Source organism: Salvia miltiorrhiza, chromosome 4 (genome assembly GCF_028751815.1).
Source record: "Salvia miltiorrhiza cultivar Shanhuang (shh) chromosome 4, IMPLAD_Smil_shh, whole genome shotgun sequence".
NCBI classification, from domain to species: domain Eukaryota; kingdom Viridiplantae; phylum Streptophyta; class Magnoliopsida; order Lamiales; family Lamiaceae; genus Salvia; species Salvia miltiorrhiza.
Genome location: NC_080390.1, coordinates 41,223,593 through 41,241,620, shown reverse-complemented (window position 1 = coordinate 41,241,620; position 18,028 = coordinate 41,223,593). Strand labels below are relative to the sequence as shown.

At 35.6% G+C, this 18,028-nt stretch overlaps 1 protein-coding gene across 1 annotated transcript; it reads left to right on the top strand.

Moving 5' to 3' along the window:
- The first annotated feature begins 268 nt into the window (after positions 1-268).
- LOC131021698 (probable WRKY transcription factor 13) lies at positions 269-2,982 on the top strand. Its single transcript, XM_057950977.1, has 3 exons — positions 269-706; positions 794-1,012; positions 2,362-2,982. Exons 1-3 carry the CDS (start codon positions 432-434, stop codon positions 2,531-2,533), a joined length of 666 nt encoding a protein of 221 aa, XP_057806960.1. The 5' UTR covers positions 269-431; the 3' UTR covers positions 2,534-2,982.
- Positions 2,983-18,028: the final 15,046 nt, after the last annotated feature.

Sequence of the window (18,028 nt, the reverse complement as noted above, 5' to 3'; positions counted from 1 at the left end):
ACTTTAGCCCGAAAGTGTCATCTCAGACAGCTTTCATAGGCCTCCTTATTGTAGTGTGTGGGCTCAGACTGTTTAGCTTCAGATAGCAGTATATATTTTTCAATTGAAAGTCTGCCAAGACTAGTGGAAGAGGACCCATTCGTTGGTTGTATTTTTATTTTCGACATGTCATTTTATATACACGTAACAGTACGTGTTAATTTAATCGAAATACAAAAACAAAACTATTTATATTAGAGGCGGGTGGTGGATGGGACATATATGGTATTTTTGGTATTGAGCAGGAAATGTCTCTTTTATTATCCATATATATATATATGTAGCCCAAATCCTTGATGGAAGCCCTTTTGAGACCTAGGTAGACTGGTTTTCACAAAAGAGACAAGCAAATCAAAAGCAGCAACACACAGTAGGAGGTGAGAAGAAGAAATATGTCTTCCCAAGCCATGCTGAATCAGAGCTTGTTTGAAGAGCAAGAAATGATAATCTCATCACAGCTTGGGATTTTCCCTTTCCACACAAACTTGTCATCATCTCTCCCACTATTAGGGTTCAACCAGCCCCTCAAAACCCTCTCTGCAGATTCACCTCTCATAACCCTTTCTGATCACTCTACACTTACCAAGCAAAAGGAAGACTTCACACCTCACTTTTCTGGACTGCCCCACCTTCTTTCTTTGCAAAGATCAGCTGCTTCAAATTACTGGTAAAACACACACACACACACATGTGTTTTTTTATTAATTAACTTCTCCTTTTAATGCATCAATTTTCTTCTTTATTTCTTTTTTAGGGCATGGGGTGAGTTGAGCGACTGCATGAGCATGAAGAGAAGCGGAGGGGAGGATCACTTGGGCGTGTCGGCGATGAAGATGAAGAAGATCAAGGCAAGAAGAAAGGTGAGAGAGCCCAGGTTTTGCTTCAAGACCATGAGCGATGTAGATGTTCTTGATGATGGTTACAAATGGAGAAAATACGGTCAGAAAGTCGTCAAGAACACACAACATCCTAGGTAATTAATTAACTTTTATTTTATTTTTCTTCCTCAAATTGGTTTCTTTGAAATCAAATTGAATTCTGATATCTCAAACATGATTTTTGTCAAACAATATTGTTAATGGGATTGACTATGAGTTGGAAAATGTCAGATCTCATGCATGAGCAATCGAGTGTGCATAATGATGTGTATATTCTTGATTAAAGTCAATCAATGGCAGTAGTTCAATTCGAAAATTGTTCTTCATTATTAATCTCATCATCAATTAAATCTTGTTAATGCTCAACAAGAAAGGCAAAAGGGAACTATAATTGCTGATTTCAAGGATTAATTCTTAGTTACAGCAAAAACAGACTGTGTGCAATAACTGATGCATTATTGCACAACGTTGTTAATTCATCTTAAACTCAATGAGTAGAAAAACCCTAGTTAAGAAAAAGAAAAAGAAGAGCAATAATAATAGTGATAATAATTACAATAATTACGCTCATATCTCCATTCTTGCTACATATTTTGAAATGAGGATCTATCTAGGGAGATACCCTTTTTCATGATTTAGCTTTAGGGTTAAAAAGTAAATCCAACTTTTTATTACCAAATGATTACAATCTAATTTTTTTCCACCTCTTTAATTTCTAGGAGCCATTGCTCTCAATTACCAAAGTGTGCAAACTTTATATGACTATGGCCATCCAAGAGAGCCCACTCTGTCAATAAAAGCTAACTGTTTTGATCATGAATCCAGCAATTGCCAGTTTGCTATTGCAGTACTATTCCCATTGCCATCTCCATTTTAATTCTTCTCATTGTCCTTTTTTTTGCGCCTTTCTCTTTTTCTTCCTTTTTCTTGTACTAGGTAAACCCATGATGTTTTTCCACAGTGGCCTACCACATTTGTGCGTGGTCGATATGTCTTAAGCCGTTGGTATAAATCTTGGGTTGCCAATGAAATGTTGCACCTAATAATACATACAAATAGGAGGCGTTTGGTTTGATGGATGAGATACAAAAGGTTGATAATTAACCCAGAGTGATAATAATCATCCAGTTACATGAAGAGTTATCCATTACGGGTTGAATCATGCTAACCAAACACTTAATTAAGTTAGATTATTTTCATTCAAATAAACCAAACGTCATATAATTAATTGATCCACGCACATATACATACATATATTCTCGTATGAGGTACGTTGTGATATGAAATGATCATCACATGTGTAATTTTGTTTACTCCATTTGAGGATTAAGTAAGTCCTATTTTTTCTAATGCGACAATCAAACGTTTGATTGTTTAAACTAGCTAGTAGTATTAATTTTTCAAGTTTAGATGGTGATTAATTAGTATTGGATGATGCGCGCAGGAGCTACTACAGATGCACACAAGATAATTGTCGTGTGAAGAAACGCGTAGAGCGACTAGCAGACGATCCTAGAATGGTGATAACGACATACGAGGGAAGGCACATTCACTCTCCATCACACGATGAAGACGATTCTCAAGCTTCTGCCCAACTCACTAACTTCTTCTGGTAGACCTACTTTAATTGTGTTTTTACTTAGCTTGCACTATCTATATATATACTTCAGAATAAATAGGGATACAACATTGTAATTTCTTCATATATATTCCTCCTTCTCGTATTGTCTTCCAATCTCGTATTCTCTTCTACAAATAATGTTATACTCACTTTGCCACGAGATCGAGATTGAATTACTATACGAGATGCAGGATATCGCGCCTACCTCTCACTTACACTATATATGTAGCCCTTGTTTTAGTGGGCTAGCCTATAGGGCCACTTCCACTGTTTTGTAGTTACTATCATCTATGTCAACTGCCAAATACTCTTCTAACATGTTTGGTGGACTCACTTGTACTTACGATTGTAAACGAATCGAATATCCTTGTAAACGAATCGAATATCCTGATTTCGTATTTGTATTTCAATATTATTAATTGAATTGAATTAAATATTTTTCCAGTACGAATATCGAATCGAGTACTTTTTTTTTTTCACTTGGTTAGTACGACTTATTTATAAACAGTCATGGTGAGGGGTGGATTGTGGTGGAAGAATGACTTCAATTTGAAGTTTTGATTTTATAAATTGTGAAGTCTTACTTTTTGAACACCAATAATTTTCCATTATATATGTATATTATTTCTCTTTGCATTTTCATTTTTTAAAATTGTCATTTATCAAAATTCGAATCAAATACTAAATCGAACAAATATATTTAATCTGTTTATAACCCTAATAGTATGTACGTACCTTCTTTTGAACTAGTATTTCAAGTCATACAATTGTTTGGTCCCAATGTTGTACTTTATTAAATTTGATTGAGGGATTTTAAAATAAAAATAAATATTTGTAGTTTATTTAGATCGACGATGTAAAGTATACATGATTAAGTCTATACTTACATGAACCCAAGCATTAATTGAACCACTACATGATATTGTGAGTGTTCCTATAGACGGAGAGAAGGTGAGAAACATTAATTAAAAATCTAGTACGGTAAGAGATAAAAATAAAAAATAGAAATAGAAAAGCAATAAGAAAAATGAGAACTACTTAAATTTAATTTGGAGTCCAATTTTGATTTTGGGCCTAATATATCGATCGGTGCCCCTTTACGTAAAAATGAAGTCCAAAAAGCTAGAGAAAAATATAATCTGGGGCGGGTTCGCATATTCAACCCAATTAAAATAATTGTGAACTAGAATCAGAGGCCATGTACAATCATTAAGCAAATTTTATGCACAACTCCATCTTCAAAACCATTACTATCAAATTATTAATTACTAGTATGTGCCCGCTCGTGCGATGCACCATCATCATCGAAATTGAACGATAATTTAAATAAATTTAAATATTAAACATAATATACACACATATATATATATATATATATAAGTAAATACAAACATAAATGATCTCAATAAAAAATTAAATTATCCATAATATAATCTCAATAAAAATATGAATATGAAAACATTTGAATTTTCAATTTTTGAAATAGCAATTAATTGATTCAATTGATAATGTGTATAAATATATAAATTATGAAATATCAAAAGCAAGTATAGATGATAATGAGTATCACTATAGATCATATAATATTCTAAGATATACAAAACTATTTATTTACATATAGTATAACTATAGTTTAATATAGTTTTCGAATACATATTTAAATCATATTTATGCGTCATTTTGTTTAAATACAAAATTTAAAATAAAGTTCCTTTCAACGTATACAATTTTTTATCAATTGGAAAGTGAAAAAATAGAGGGTTTAACGTGAGATATGTGTTGTTCATTTTAAAAAATAAAATGCATACAATTTCAGCAAATTAAAATAAACGTGCCACTACAATTTATTTTTATTCTTTATTTTTAAAGAAAATTGATAATGGTTCTCCAATTAATTATTTTTCAATGAGTCATTTTGAAGTTTAAAATTTTGATTTTTAAGATATATATATATATATATATATATAATATAATTAGTTATTTATTAATATAAATTTGACCTTTAAAATATAATTTTAAGCTAAAAAGTTATAAAATGAACAAATATAAGTTTCTTCATTTTAATTGCATTAAAGTGATATAATAAAAATATAAAAATACTAATATATACTAAAATATAAAGTTTCTTCACACACACACACACACTCCACCCTCTCTCTCTCACACCTCACTCTCTCTCTCTCTCTCTCCACACGTCACCCCCCCCCCCCCCCCCCCCCCCGCCCTAAACCCTAATTGCTGTAGAACCGGCGATGGAGGACGGCGCGGAGGCCAGGTTCTACAGTGCATCCTCCATCAAATCCGGTACCCATCCAGCGCATCCCCCCACCCCCCTCCCCTTCCCTCCCGCCGTCAATTTGGATGTCCTAGGACGCGAAGAGATGGAGGTCTGTGGTGGTGATGACCACGGCTGGTTGTGGAAGGAGTAATGGCGGTGGCGGCGCGCGGTGGTTGAAATTGAGGTGGAATCGGGAAACGACTGGTGGAAATTGAGGTGGAATTGAAGCGGTGGTCGAATTGAGGTGGAATCGGCGGCCGACTGAACGAAGTGACGGCTGTTTCCACCCGAAGAGAGAGAAATCGGGAGGGAGGCCGCCATTTGCGAGAGGGAGAAGGCGGTGCTCTCGCCGTGGACGGTGTGAGGTGTGGGTTCTGTTGTGAGGTGCGGCCAGAGATTCGAGGGAGAGGGTCGGACCGGTGGTGGCTGGCTTCAGTTGCGGCGGCCGTCGGGTTCTGGGGAGGGGGAAGTGGCTGACGGCCGGAGGGAGGGTTTGTGGCTGTGGCTGACGACGAGGGGAGGGGGGAGAGGGGAGGTGACGTGTAGAGAGTGAGAGAGAGTGGGTGTGTGACGTGGCTGCGAAATTGGCATTCCGGCGTCCACGTCAGAGTGCCGGTCGCCGGAATTGAAAAATGTGTCAAAATTGAACAACTTCTTAAATTGGTGTATTAAAATGTAAAATCCTAAGTTTACGTTAAATTTGGATTTTCGACAAAGTTTGTGTATTTAGGTGCAATTTTCCCTAATTATATTGAATACTATTTTAATTCGTTTAGAAAGTTGTGTGATTTGGAGCACAAATTTTAAAAATTAGGCGCTTCATAACATATGCTATAATTATTATTTTTGATGCATGTGTTATAATTATATTAAATACTAAATATTTCTGCATATAGGCAAGATTGAACTCAAGACCTTTCGCAAATGAGAGTCTTTGGGTGTCTCAACTTTGCCACTAGAGCAAGGTCTCACTAGCATTCGTTTAGAAAGTTGACAACCTAAATAAGATACAATGTAACTTACTTTTCTTATTCTTTCATTTCTCGATAGTTTGTTGTCTTGTCGTCGTTTAGCATCTTAGGGAATGCAAAAACGAGAGAAAACATATTTATGAATAATTTTGTCGTCTCACATTAGTTAAAACTAAAACAAAAAAATACAAAATTAAAAATTTGGACTTGTTTTCACTACGTCTACCTATCATAAGATGTATGATAGGAAACTTATACATCTCCTCCAACAAGTAGGCTAGGTTGGAATTCATCCAATGTGCGTAAGTGTGAGCGTGCGTGAGTGGTAGCTAAAAAAATAAAATTGCCGGTACATAGTATATTAATATATAATGCACCTTTATTAAGAATATAAATATCAAATAATAGTGAAAAATATTATTTTGTCATACATTAGATAATTTTTTCTATCCATAAAATAACTTAAAGTTGCTTAAAATAAAACAAAAAAATGAAAATAAAGCAAATAAAATAAAATTAAAATTAAAAAGAAAATAAAAGATAATGTGAAAAAATAAAAGAAGAGAAAAAAAATTGTTTAACACTTATAACTTTTTAATCTTAAATAAATATTTCACATAATATATATCAAATTAAAGATCTTGTCATGAAATTTAATTTGATATATATATATATATATATGTGTGTGTGTGTGTATGTATATTGAATATTTTATCATATTATTAATTAATATAGATTCAATATTTATTATTAATTAATTACACGATTTTTAGAAAAAGAGGCACACGAAAAATAGACAAACTTGATAATAAATAATTCACGTATCAACATATACTACTAAAAATTATTTTTAAATCGTATTTGGGACAAATACAAGTATATAAATTATAGACGAGTTTGGCCACTAATCTATTACTCCTTCCATCCCGTGAATCTAGAGTCAATTCTCTTTGGCACAAAAATTAAGAAAATAGTATTTAGTGTGTTAAGTGTGGTAGGTGAAAAAGTGAAAAGATGAATAAAGGGAATTTTTTTTGCCATATAAGGAAATGACTCAAGATTTGTAGGACAACCGAAAAAGGAAAGTGACTCAAGATTCGTGGGACGGAGGGAGTATTATTTACACTATTTATTAATTTTTACTTTGTAATATTTTACTTTTATTTAGACGAATAACCAATTATTGGTAGTACTTATGTTTATATATTTAAATAGGTTCAAGGTAATGGGTTTGAAATAAGTATTGGTATATAAATTCTAGACCGATCCAAGTGGCTACACCCTAGAACATAATTTTGAATTATCTGTTATATTCGCCCCCTTGATAAACGATTGTAGGTGGGTGAATCAAGGTGATTTATAAATTTTTAACATATAAATTATAACGTAAAGTAATTATCCATTGAAGTTCGAGAATATACAACTTATATATATCATATCCAGAAATATCACCTTCGTATTATTTATTTTGAGAACATAACTATAATTTTAACAAAATTAACATAAAGTAATTTTTCTTTGAATTTCAATAATTCAAAATTTATGAAATAATATCGAACCTTGAGTTCTTCTTCATTTGTTATGAAATTTACGAAAGATAATTCGTGGAACTTGTGGAGAGAAGAGTATTATAACGAGTGCTTTGTTGAGTATAAATATTTACACGAATACAAATAATACCAAGCAACAAAACAACACAACAACTTGATAATCCAGTTCGGTGAACCAACTACATTTGAGGGGCCTCGCCCAGAGAAACAATCTACTATATGGAGAAGTAACAAAAGGACTTACACAGTAAGATTCTCTCCTATTACGCACAGTAATTTTCCAAACCTCCACCCACATTGAAACATTAGTTGTATATAACCACACACACAACTTGGACGTGAGTGCTGACACTCACCACCAACCTCTCAAGAGACAAGAAACAACTAAACAAGAGCCTACAACTCAATAGTATTGACCATACCAACACTCTACTGCTAGAACTTGTATCAGAACTTGTACCAGGAACAATACGTACTATCAGGGGACACCTAGCACTAGTAGGAACGAAAGACACTCGACACTGCTAGAACTCGTATCGGAACTTGTACTATGAACAATACTATTAAGGGACACCTAGCACTAGCAGGAACGAAGGACACTCGACACTGCTAGATTAATTCAATTCAGCACCAACTCCCCCACGTCTTTCTAAATAAAAATGGGTTTTGTTATATAATTTTCAAGCCTTAGTCTTGCAGCCCAAGAATGATAATTTCCTTGTTGAAATAGATCTTTAACTTTTACAAAAACTTACCTTGTAGATAGACTTTCATTGTGATGAGGAGTAATATATGCAGAGCAGATGAATGATCTTTGTCAGAGGAACGGACCTCGCCAGAGAAGTCACTAAGGAACAGAAAGGCGGTTTGCCCATGCACCAGAGCAAAAGAATCGCCCGCATGTGAACGAATTTACCACTATGCCCTCGACCACGCAGGGAGCATGTTTTTAGAGGCGAAATTACTATTTTACCCTTAGCATGTAATCTATAAATACACATGCACTCGTGCTTTGTAACATATGCTCTCACTACTTTTGAATACAACAGCAACTTCACTTGTGTTTTCAAGCAATTCAACTGTTCTCTCTCACTTTTCTCGATCAAACACTAGGTATAATTCATAATTCAATAATAATTCACCGATTAAACCTTCACCCGTTCATTCACCGATTAAACCTTCACCCGTTCATTCACGATTCACCACATTGTTAATTAGATCTTCATATTTTGTATGGTGATCATATTTAAGCTCAATCTACATTAAATATGCATGGCAGTATATTTCGTTGATCTCTTTTTTTTATATGAATAAAGAAATTGTCATAAATAACATGCATGTGAAGACAAAGCATCGCGAACAAAAAACTTTGTCTACATAATTAACAATATACTCTAACAATTTATTTTAAATTAACATAAATGTTTATTTAAATCACTAAGAGGACTTTTCTTTTTTCTCTCTCTAGGAGATTTAACTATCGCACACCAGACACGCCGCCCCTCGGCGCTGCTTCACCCGACGCCTCCACTCGCGGCGAGCCCGTCCGCCACCGCCTGGAACAGCTAGCTCGAGTCGGCGCCTCCCTCCGGCCTCTGGCCCCGCCCCGCCCCGCCCCTGCCTCTGCCCAAAGCCGCCTCAGCTTTCATCTGCTTCGCCGCTCCGATGACCGGATTGTAGCTGCAGTTGTGCCGATCTGAGTACCTGTGCTCGGAGCAGAAGACGTCGGTTCTCCAGCAATCCAGAGCAACCGCTTTCTGCATCCCGATCCGGAGCCGCCACGGATCCGCTTTCTGCATCCCGATCCGGAACAGTGGGTCAACTCTTTTCAGCGAGTATCTCCCGCGCCGTTCCCCAGCCGTTGCTCGCTCGCCGCCACCACTCAGCCCAGGGGGACGACGCTATGTACAGCTGTGAAAACCCTCCCTCTAGCTTTGATGGCCGTTTCCTTCACTGATGGCTTCTTTGTCGCTCGTTTCCGGCGGACTTGTCACCAGCGACAGATCCGGCCTGAACTTGCCTCCGGTGTCGTCTAATTTTCTGCCACATGGGGCTTCGCCGATTACGCCTTTTCCTAGCGCTATGTCCCCTACTGCTGCTGGCCCCCGATTGAACGGAAACCTCGTTTCCGATCGTTCCTCACCGCACGCAGTTAGAGGGGTGGCGGCTTCCTCCACTGACAATCGTCAGGAAACCGATGATGCTGATAAGGATGCGCTAAAGCCTTCTTACTCTGCAATTGTTCGGCCACATGCGGTACGTAAAGCAGATATTTTGGCAACCAAATTTGTTTCTTTGCAATCCGAGAAGATTGGTGACTCTTATAATCTTGATATTCCTTTGGATTTCTATAAGAAACAAGTCAAAAATTTCAGTCATGCTCTCATTGGTAGATTATTGCTCCGTAAGGGAGACAAGCCTATAACGGCCCTTGCCCTTAAAGAAGAACTACAGCAGCTATGGCAAGTTAAGGAAAGTTGGTCTCTCATTCATATGGCCAAAGGGTTTTACACTATTGTTTTCACATGTGCTGAGGATAAGGCATTGGCGAAGCAACGAACTGGATGGGAATTATCCAAAGGCTCTCTCCGAATCAGGGAATGGGTTCGTTTCTTTGACCCTTACAAAGAAATATCTTCTCTATGCCATGTTTGGGTCAGGTTATATTATCTTCCGATTGAGTTATGGCATCCGGAAGTGTTTGCTGCCATTGGTCGTACAATAGGTCTCCCGATACGTTTTGATAGCCCCTCGGCGTATAAAGAAGTTGGGCATTTTGCCCGGATTTTGGTGGAGGTAGACTTGGCTCAACCGCTTCAAGAATCGATGACTCTTGGGTGTGGTACTAATTCTTTCTACATTGAGTTTTATTATGAGCAACTGCCGCTCTATTGCTCTCTTTGTAAGATTACAGGCCACAGTAGGGATAAATGCAATAAATGCAAAGTGACAGAGAAGGACGTTGTTCCGAAGATGAATTATACTGATGCTAATAGGGAGAACAACATCAAAGGGGTTGGGCTTCCTGCTCCTAGATTAAAAGGCAAAAACTGGCAGCCTATTGATCATAATTTTAAGGAAACAGGCCGAGAAACTCTTATGGCTGAACAGCGAAAACCTTTTTCTGCAGAGGAGAATATTTTGAAGGAGCTGGAGGATTTGAATCAAAGAAGAAAAGGGGTGGAGGCGGTCTTCACGAACGCCAATGCTTTTGGCCCTTTAGCGAATGCTGTCTTAAATGAGGATGAAATTTCTTTTAGTACGCAGGAAAGGGAGGTGAATCAGGTGCCGACGGAGCTTTCTGCGGGGAGAAAAGGTGGAAACTCTCGGTCTCCGAGAAAGGAGGGATGTTCGGCAGAGAAGCAGGTGAAGAAGTCAGGGAAGGAGGCGCGACAAGAGCCTCCTGCTGTGGTTGTGAAGAATCTTGATAAGGGAGAGGGTCCGACTCCTGCATGGCAGCCCAAAGTTGATATTCTTAAACCTCTTTCAAGTCCTGATCTTCTAGACGCGGCTACAGTGCCGGTTAAGAAAAATGATCTCCCTCTGGCGGGGGATGCTAATCGATATCAAGCGCTTGATGAGGATGAGGAAGAGGAAGTGGAAGAGACTATCATTGCGGACTCCAATTATGAAGCAGAGGCTTTAAATGAGGAGGAAAATGATGGGTCGCCTCACACGGACAAGGCTAGTGATAAGGAAGGCTCGAATGTAGAGGGAACTTTGGAGTTGTATCCTGGAGCTGTGGTAGAGCAACAACCGGTAGTTGGGGCAGAAGATTCAGCGAGCCAACGGGTTAATTCGCCGATGAAGGAAGTTGATTTTGATAAGACATCCATTCCTTCTCCGGATGACATGGCAAGTCGTATTATTAGGTTAGAGGAGCAAGTTAATCAGGGGATGCAGTTGCTCTCGGAGCAGAAGTGCGGACGTGGTCGTCCAAAGGGCTCGGTAAAGGAACGAGAGCCTGTACATGTAATTCCGGAAGGTTGTATTAAAAGTCGTCTCAGGAATGCGGAAGAAATGGGTCACAAGCCGAGGGAGTTTGTGGTTGACGTCACCAATAGGCCTAGTATGATTGCAATGAATAATGTCGTCCATAGGCGTTGGTCGGATGATTTGGATAATGATCCTGACTTTCCTTTTTGAGTTGTTCTCCTTCGCTTTTTAAGTTTTGTACCCTTAGTCTGCATCTTGTGCTTTCAAGGGATGTTTTTTTCTTTTTTACTTTTTAATAAATCTCAATTTAATAATTTAAATCACTAACATTAATATTGTACCAAAATATCTTAAATTTATTTTCTTACAATAAATCTATGCAGCCACAATGTGACTGCCCACACATTAGTTAAATATGAAACAAATTGATTTATTTAATTTATTTTTAAATAAAAAAGATTTTTTATTATTTTACTTTGTTTTGTCTACATTGTAGTTATTTTCTATATTTTTTGTAATTTTTTATTTTATTTAAAATAAAAAATTATAAAAAATAATTATAATGTGAACGCGATAAAATAATTAAATCAATTTTTTTATTGAAACTTAAATAAAATAAATCAATTTTATTTTATTTAACTAATGTGTGAACAGTCACAATATGACTATTTAGCATCGCCTATTTCTTTTTTTCATTAAGAAAACCACCCATTTCTTTTTTAACTCTCAAAATCTTGACGTACCACACCACTCTTCATCCCTCTCTCTTTGGGGATGAGATCCAGTGTCCCACAATTTTATATATGTCACTGTATCCCATGCTTGTATCTATTATTTTAAAAATATTTTTTAAATTAAAATTTATTATAATACTATGAATTATATTTAATTTTTGTTTCAAAAAATTAAAATTTTTAAAAATTCTATACCATGACTTTGAATTTTATCAACCTATTATTAATTAATAAAAGTGAAAATAAATGATAAAAAATAATTATATACCCTAGATTTATGGAATAAAGCCTAATTAATAATCACAAAATTAAACTAAAGCATACAATGTTAAAATTAAAGAAAAATTGAAGAAAATAAATAGTAAAATTGAAAGTGGGACACAAAGTGATACATAAAATATAGTACACTGAATCTCATTCCTCATTGGTGGATGGAAGCGGCGGCAATACGTGGCCCAATTCTTCCATCAACAATAAAAATATTTTCCACCAAAAAAGTTATAAATTTTGACATAATACTTTGTTATTATAATGAATCAGGTAATTTTGTAATGAATATAGTGCTTATTTTCCTAAATCTATAATGAATCAATGTCAAGTTTTAATTAAAGTTGATGCCTTTCTAAAAATTAAATATTGGATACATATAGTATAATCTAAACATATAATTAAAATAAAAAAATAGAGGAGCATGATAAGAACCATAGCATGTCACACATAATATGATAGGAATCGACACCAGATTCTATAATTAAATTTACCTAGAGTCAAAGAAAATCGTACTTAATAGATAACAAAATAAATGTTTTTTTCTTGGTTGATAAAGAAGAATATTATTGTGCATTAATGCACGGGCAAAGCATTAGTACCTAAAGACTAAAGTGGTAACATAAGAAAAGAAGACTAAATTCATTCATTTATTAAGGATTATAAATTGTGGCTAACGGAGGAGACCACATCGGCTGGCTGGTACACCCTTCCGAAGGTTACCTTGATTTTGTGTGGTAGTTTAATGAGACATTCCTAATTGTTTTTGTCAACAACTAAATAACTAGTGGATTGAAATTTTCTGATGAATTTCAAAATTTGGGACCAACCGCATCGTTTTCCATTTCTTGTACTTCAATAATTTGATCAATTTAATTTAATTTGGTTTGCCCATTAAAAGAATTAATATATACTCCATACATGCAAATGCACATATATTTTAATTTCCTAAATAACGTTGAACTTTTTAATGCGATAACGGGTGTTTATATATATATATGGTCGCATTCTACAAGAAAATGAACTTATATAAGAAATTGAGAAATATGTCAGTAATGCAGTTGAACATACCAATAATTTTATTAAACATTTGGGATTTTTGGGATTTGAAACCTGGATACATTCAACACAATTACCCATATGTTTATCAAAAATCTGGATGCAAAATTTAATCTTAATTATTGACCGTTCGATGGATCAATGGCTGAAATTGTTTATCCTTTCTTTGCAAACATTTATTTTCCTATTGAACTTTCTCATATATATATAGATAGGGAGAAGATCAAATGAGAATGGACAAATGTGGTGAGAATGAAGAATGATTGCATAAGCTAGTATATATATTGCGTATATGTTGCATAAGCGGCTTGTAATTTGCATAAGTTGCTTGTAATGACTGTATAACGAAATTCAATTAATTAGATAAAATTTTTGCTTCCTCCAGGATTCAAACCCAGATAAAAAACTTGTACAGTATTATATTGCAACTTATACAACATTATATACTGACCTATGTAATCATTTTTCATTTATCACGAAAGATAGCATTTTCAATATAACTCATCCCTTTCTATAGATATATGTGTGTGTGTGTGTGGGTGGGTGTGTGGGTGTTCAATTCTTGTGTAATTCCTTTGTAACTTAATTTCGGGTAGTGAAAAGCTTTTCTGGACGAGGCCCCATATGCAGGTGTGTTATCATCGAGTTGGATTATAACAATCTTGTGTCTGTTAATTTATTATTTTATGCGTGTTTGTTGAGTATTGATTATTATGTCATGTGTGACAACTTGAGTACTTATTCACTGATCATCAATTTTTTATATATAAAAGTTGTGCACTGATTTTTCAATATATATGCACTTTTTCTATATTTATATATACATGAAAAAATAAGCAATGTATATTTAATTATAATATTATTGTTTGCTGCAGTGGTCTGTGGTTTTGGTTTGGGGCGTTAGTAGTACCGGTTTCCAGCGACCATGGGTGCTCGGTGCTGGAGTGCGGCGGGTCGGGCCCCGTTGGATTGCTGTTACAAGATTCATGCTGTTTTGCGCTATTTGTATTTTGAATTCAACTTCTTCCGTCATTGATGAGCTGAATTTGGGAGTGCTATCTCCTTTATATTGGGCTAGCTGGAGTCGTCCTAGGTCTTGTCGCGCTCGGCAGGTGCTTGGCGGTGATGCTGGGACTCTCTTCCTTGAGGTAGCGAACGTTGTTGTCGGTTGCGTTCTTGTGGGGTTTTTTGGTTGTGGAGAAATTAGTTTTTCTCTTCCGCCTTACATCAAACAGTTAGAGTGCTTTTTAGTTTATATTTTTTGTTTTGATTTAGCTTTTTCTTCCCTTTGGTTCTGGTTGTACGTTGGGGAGCCAGAATTATTTAGGGGCAATGGTTCGGCCGGAGCTTCTGAAATAATTCTAACTCAGCTTCCTTTCGTCGTACGTTCTAGACGAGTACTCTTTTTCCTCTTTTGATCTAATGAGGCTCGGCCCTTAGCTTGCTCTTTTGTGCATCTAAGGGTTTTAGGTTCTCTTTCATTTTTTAATAAAGTTTAATTTAATAAATTATTGTTATTGTTTTGGGTTAATTGTATATAATATCACGAACTTTGCCCGAAATTCATTTTCCCCACGATCTTTAAAATTTTTATTTTTTATCAAATACTTTGGCATTTGTTCAATTTTCTCACGATTTTTTTTACGATGACCGAAAAAATGACTTAGCAGTGATGTGGATTTAATTTTACACGTAACACTGACGTGAAATATATATAAATTTTAAATTACACATATAATATTAAATAGTAATAAAAAAAAGCTCAAAATTCTTTTAATTCCTTTTTTTTAAGATAAGGTTTGAAAGGTTCCTTAGCTTTCTAGAATTGCACATATTACTTCATAATAAATCTTCTTGTCGAAAGCCTCCAAACCAGTGTCGGTGCTTCGTCGATTGTTGATTGTCGATTGTTGGCACCGGTGCTTCGCTGATTGTTGTTGTCGGTGCTTCGCCGATTGCTGGCGCTGGTGGGCAATACGCTCACGAATCTTGATTGCTAATCAGGCAATACGCTGATTGTTGGCCGGTGCTTTGTTGATTACTGGTGGTGTGACAAAAGGGGAAATTTGGGTGGTTTTAATCAAAGTCGCCGATTCCCGCCATGGCTTACAGGTCAGGCGGCAATTGTTTTTGACCATTCTGTTGAGTCCCAGAAGATCACTGAACATGTGTATAGGGGAGGGGGGGAATACACCTGCAGGCTATTTTTAAAATTCTTTTGTAAATAACTGAAGAAGTATCGGCTGATACTTAGAAGGTTTGACTGATGAGAGCAGTTAAAGAAAACTTCAGCTAACAAGGGGTTGTAGACTAATACTGAAGTAACTTCAGTAAAGTTGATTTTAGTTAAGCTCAGAGCTTTAACTGATATCCAAGTAAGGCTTCAGTCTAGATCTTGTAAACAAAAGAGTGTTATTAATCTTACTAATTATCCGAAGATTTATCAGCTAGATTAATAACACTAGCAGCGAAAAATTAAACTTAGTTCAAATAGCCTTTCGAAAGATTTGTCACTTAACAAAATCCTTAGTTTCTCTTTTCAGTTAAGCGGGTTCAGTTGAAAAAGATATTTGAGCACAGAAAGAATAACTGAAAGCAAGTAAAGAACACAAAGGATTTTTAATGTGGTTCGGAACAAGTTTCTACGTCCACAGCAAGCTGATCAAACTGACAAACACTCTAGGCTTGTGCTTACGGGTGCACAACAAACCTTAGACTGAAAATATAATTTCCAGTACCAACGCACTGGGTTGGATTTCTCGCTCTATCTTAGCACGCTAAGACAAAATACCTTTTCCAGCGGGTGGCTAAGAACTCTGGAGTCAGAACACTGATCTGAACTCCTCTCTACTCAAACTCTCTTTTCGATTAGTTGAAAAAGGTTCGAAATACCAACTAGTTTACAGAGAACATGCTCTCTGTAATCGGGGACTTAGGCTTTGGATAGTACAAAGTTTTGCCTAAGAAACTAAGAGAATTTATGAAATTAGTAAACTAATTTTGGCTTTGAGTATTCTCTTCTTCGATTCAAACTTTGAAGGCAGTGAAAGGCTGAGTTACTATTTCGACAGAGGTTCAGCTTGTGCGTTTGAATTTGTGAAGATTATGGTGTTCTTCGAGCTCTATTTATAGGCGAAGTCTTGAATAAATCCGTTGGCTGAGATGGTGTTCAAGAATTCGTCCGTTGTGAGAGGGATTTAAATTTGGCTGAAACATCAATCTTTGAGGTTCCTAGTTTGGGGAAGAGCGGCATCTTAAGGTACATGAGATAAGGCGCCTCTGAAAAGGTTGCACCAAAAAGGAATGCTCTGCAGAGAAAGGACGATCTTCATATCTCTGTATTTAATGCGATTGTACTTGAAAGTACGTGGCTTCCTTTCAACTTAGAATCTTCAGTCCAAGGAAGAATGTCAACTGATACTTGACTTGAGTATTAGTCCGCTAATTCCACGTGGCCAGCATTAATACTTCAGTCATAACTGATTCTTCAGTGAGACTCTCGTGCAGTCAATACTTCAGCATTTGACTTTGTCTTTTCATAGCTATCTTCAATTGAGGTTTTCAGTCTTCAGTCCTCCGGTCTTCAGTCTTCAAAACTGCAGTCTAACTAGAAAACATGAACTCTAACACTTGAGTTCAAAAAGTTCTAGGTTATTAAAAGAAATTCTAAGAGTTTTGGTATCATCAAAACTAGGGATATGATATTTCATTAAGTTTCCAACGCATTCCATTGCTTGTTTACACCTACAAACAATGAAATTAGAGGGAGAATCAGAAGAGAAGAAAAAAGAAGACATTTTGTAGATTGAAGAAGAAGGAAACAAGAAAGAAGAAGAGGAAAAATGGTGTACAACGTGAGCAGGGAGGAAATTAAAAGAGGAAGAAAAAAACTATTGGGGTTGCGATAATACTAAAATGGGAGGAAGAAAAGGGAAGCTGCGTTTAGTTTAGGAACTAGGGTTTTAAAGTTTAATTCTACAGATTTTATCACCAAACGGATACACAACATTTAATTTACCGGAATGACGTATGCCGGCGAACCACATCAGCGCCACGTCGATTCTGATTTGAGGATAAAAAAAATTATGGGAAAATTGAACAAATGACAAATTATTTGATAAAAAATGAAATTTTAAAAAATCGTGAGAAAAATAAATTTCAAGCAAAGTTCGTGATATTATATACAATTAACCCTATTGCTTTATAATACAATCATATATCATTTGATGTAAATATCATAAACGAAATAAAATCTGTCATTACATAATAATTATATATTAAAATAAAGAATAAAAATATATTGCACATATGTACAAGTATGTGTTAAAAAAAAGTTAAATACGCGATTTTTAAGTGATCAAAAAAATATCTAAATGATAATATTATGCTTATATATGTATGTTAGTGAAGTTGTACACATATATACAAGAACAAGAACAAGTACTGCGAGAAGCTTTTTCAATTTTCTCCATGCAATTATTTGATAAGGATATGGGTCTGCCTACTGAATAGGAAAATTGAGTGGAAGAAAACAAAATTGGAAAAGCTGGTGGAATACAATGAATGTTCACAAGCACAAGTATGAAGGCCCTACAAACCGGAATTATAAAATTCTAGTCCTTGTTCATGTATATAAAGTACAATATACATTAATTTAGTTTTTAAAATTCAGGATTTTATTTTTCATTATTCTCT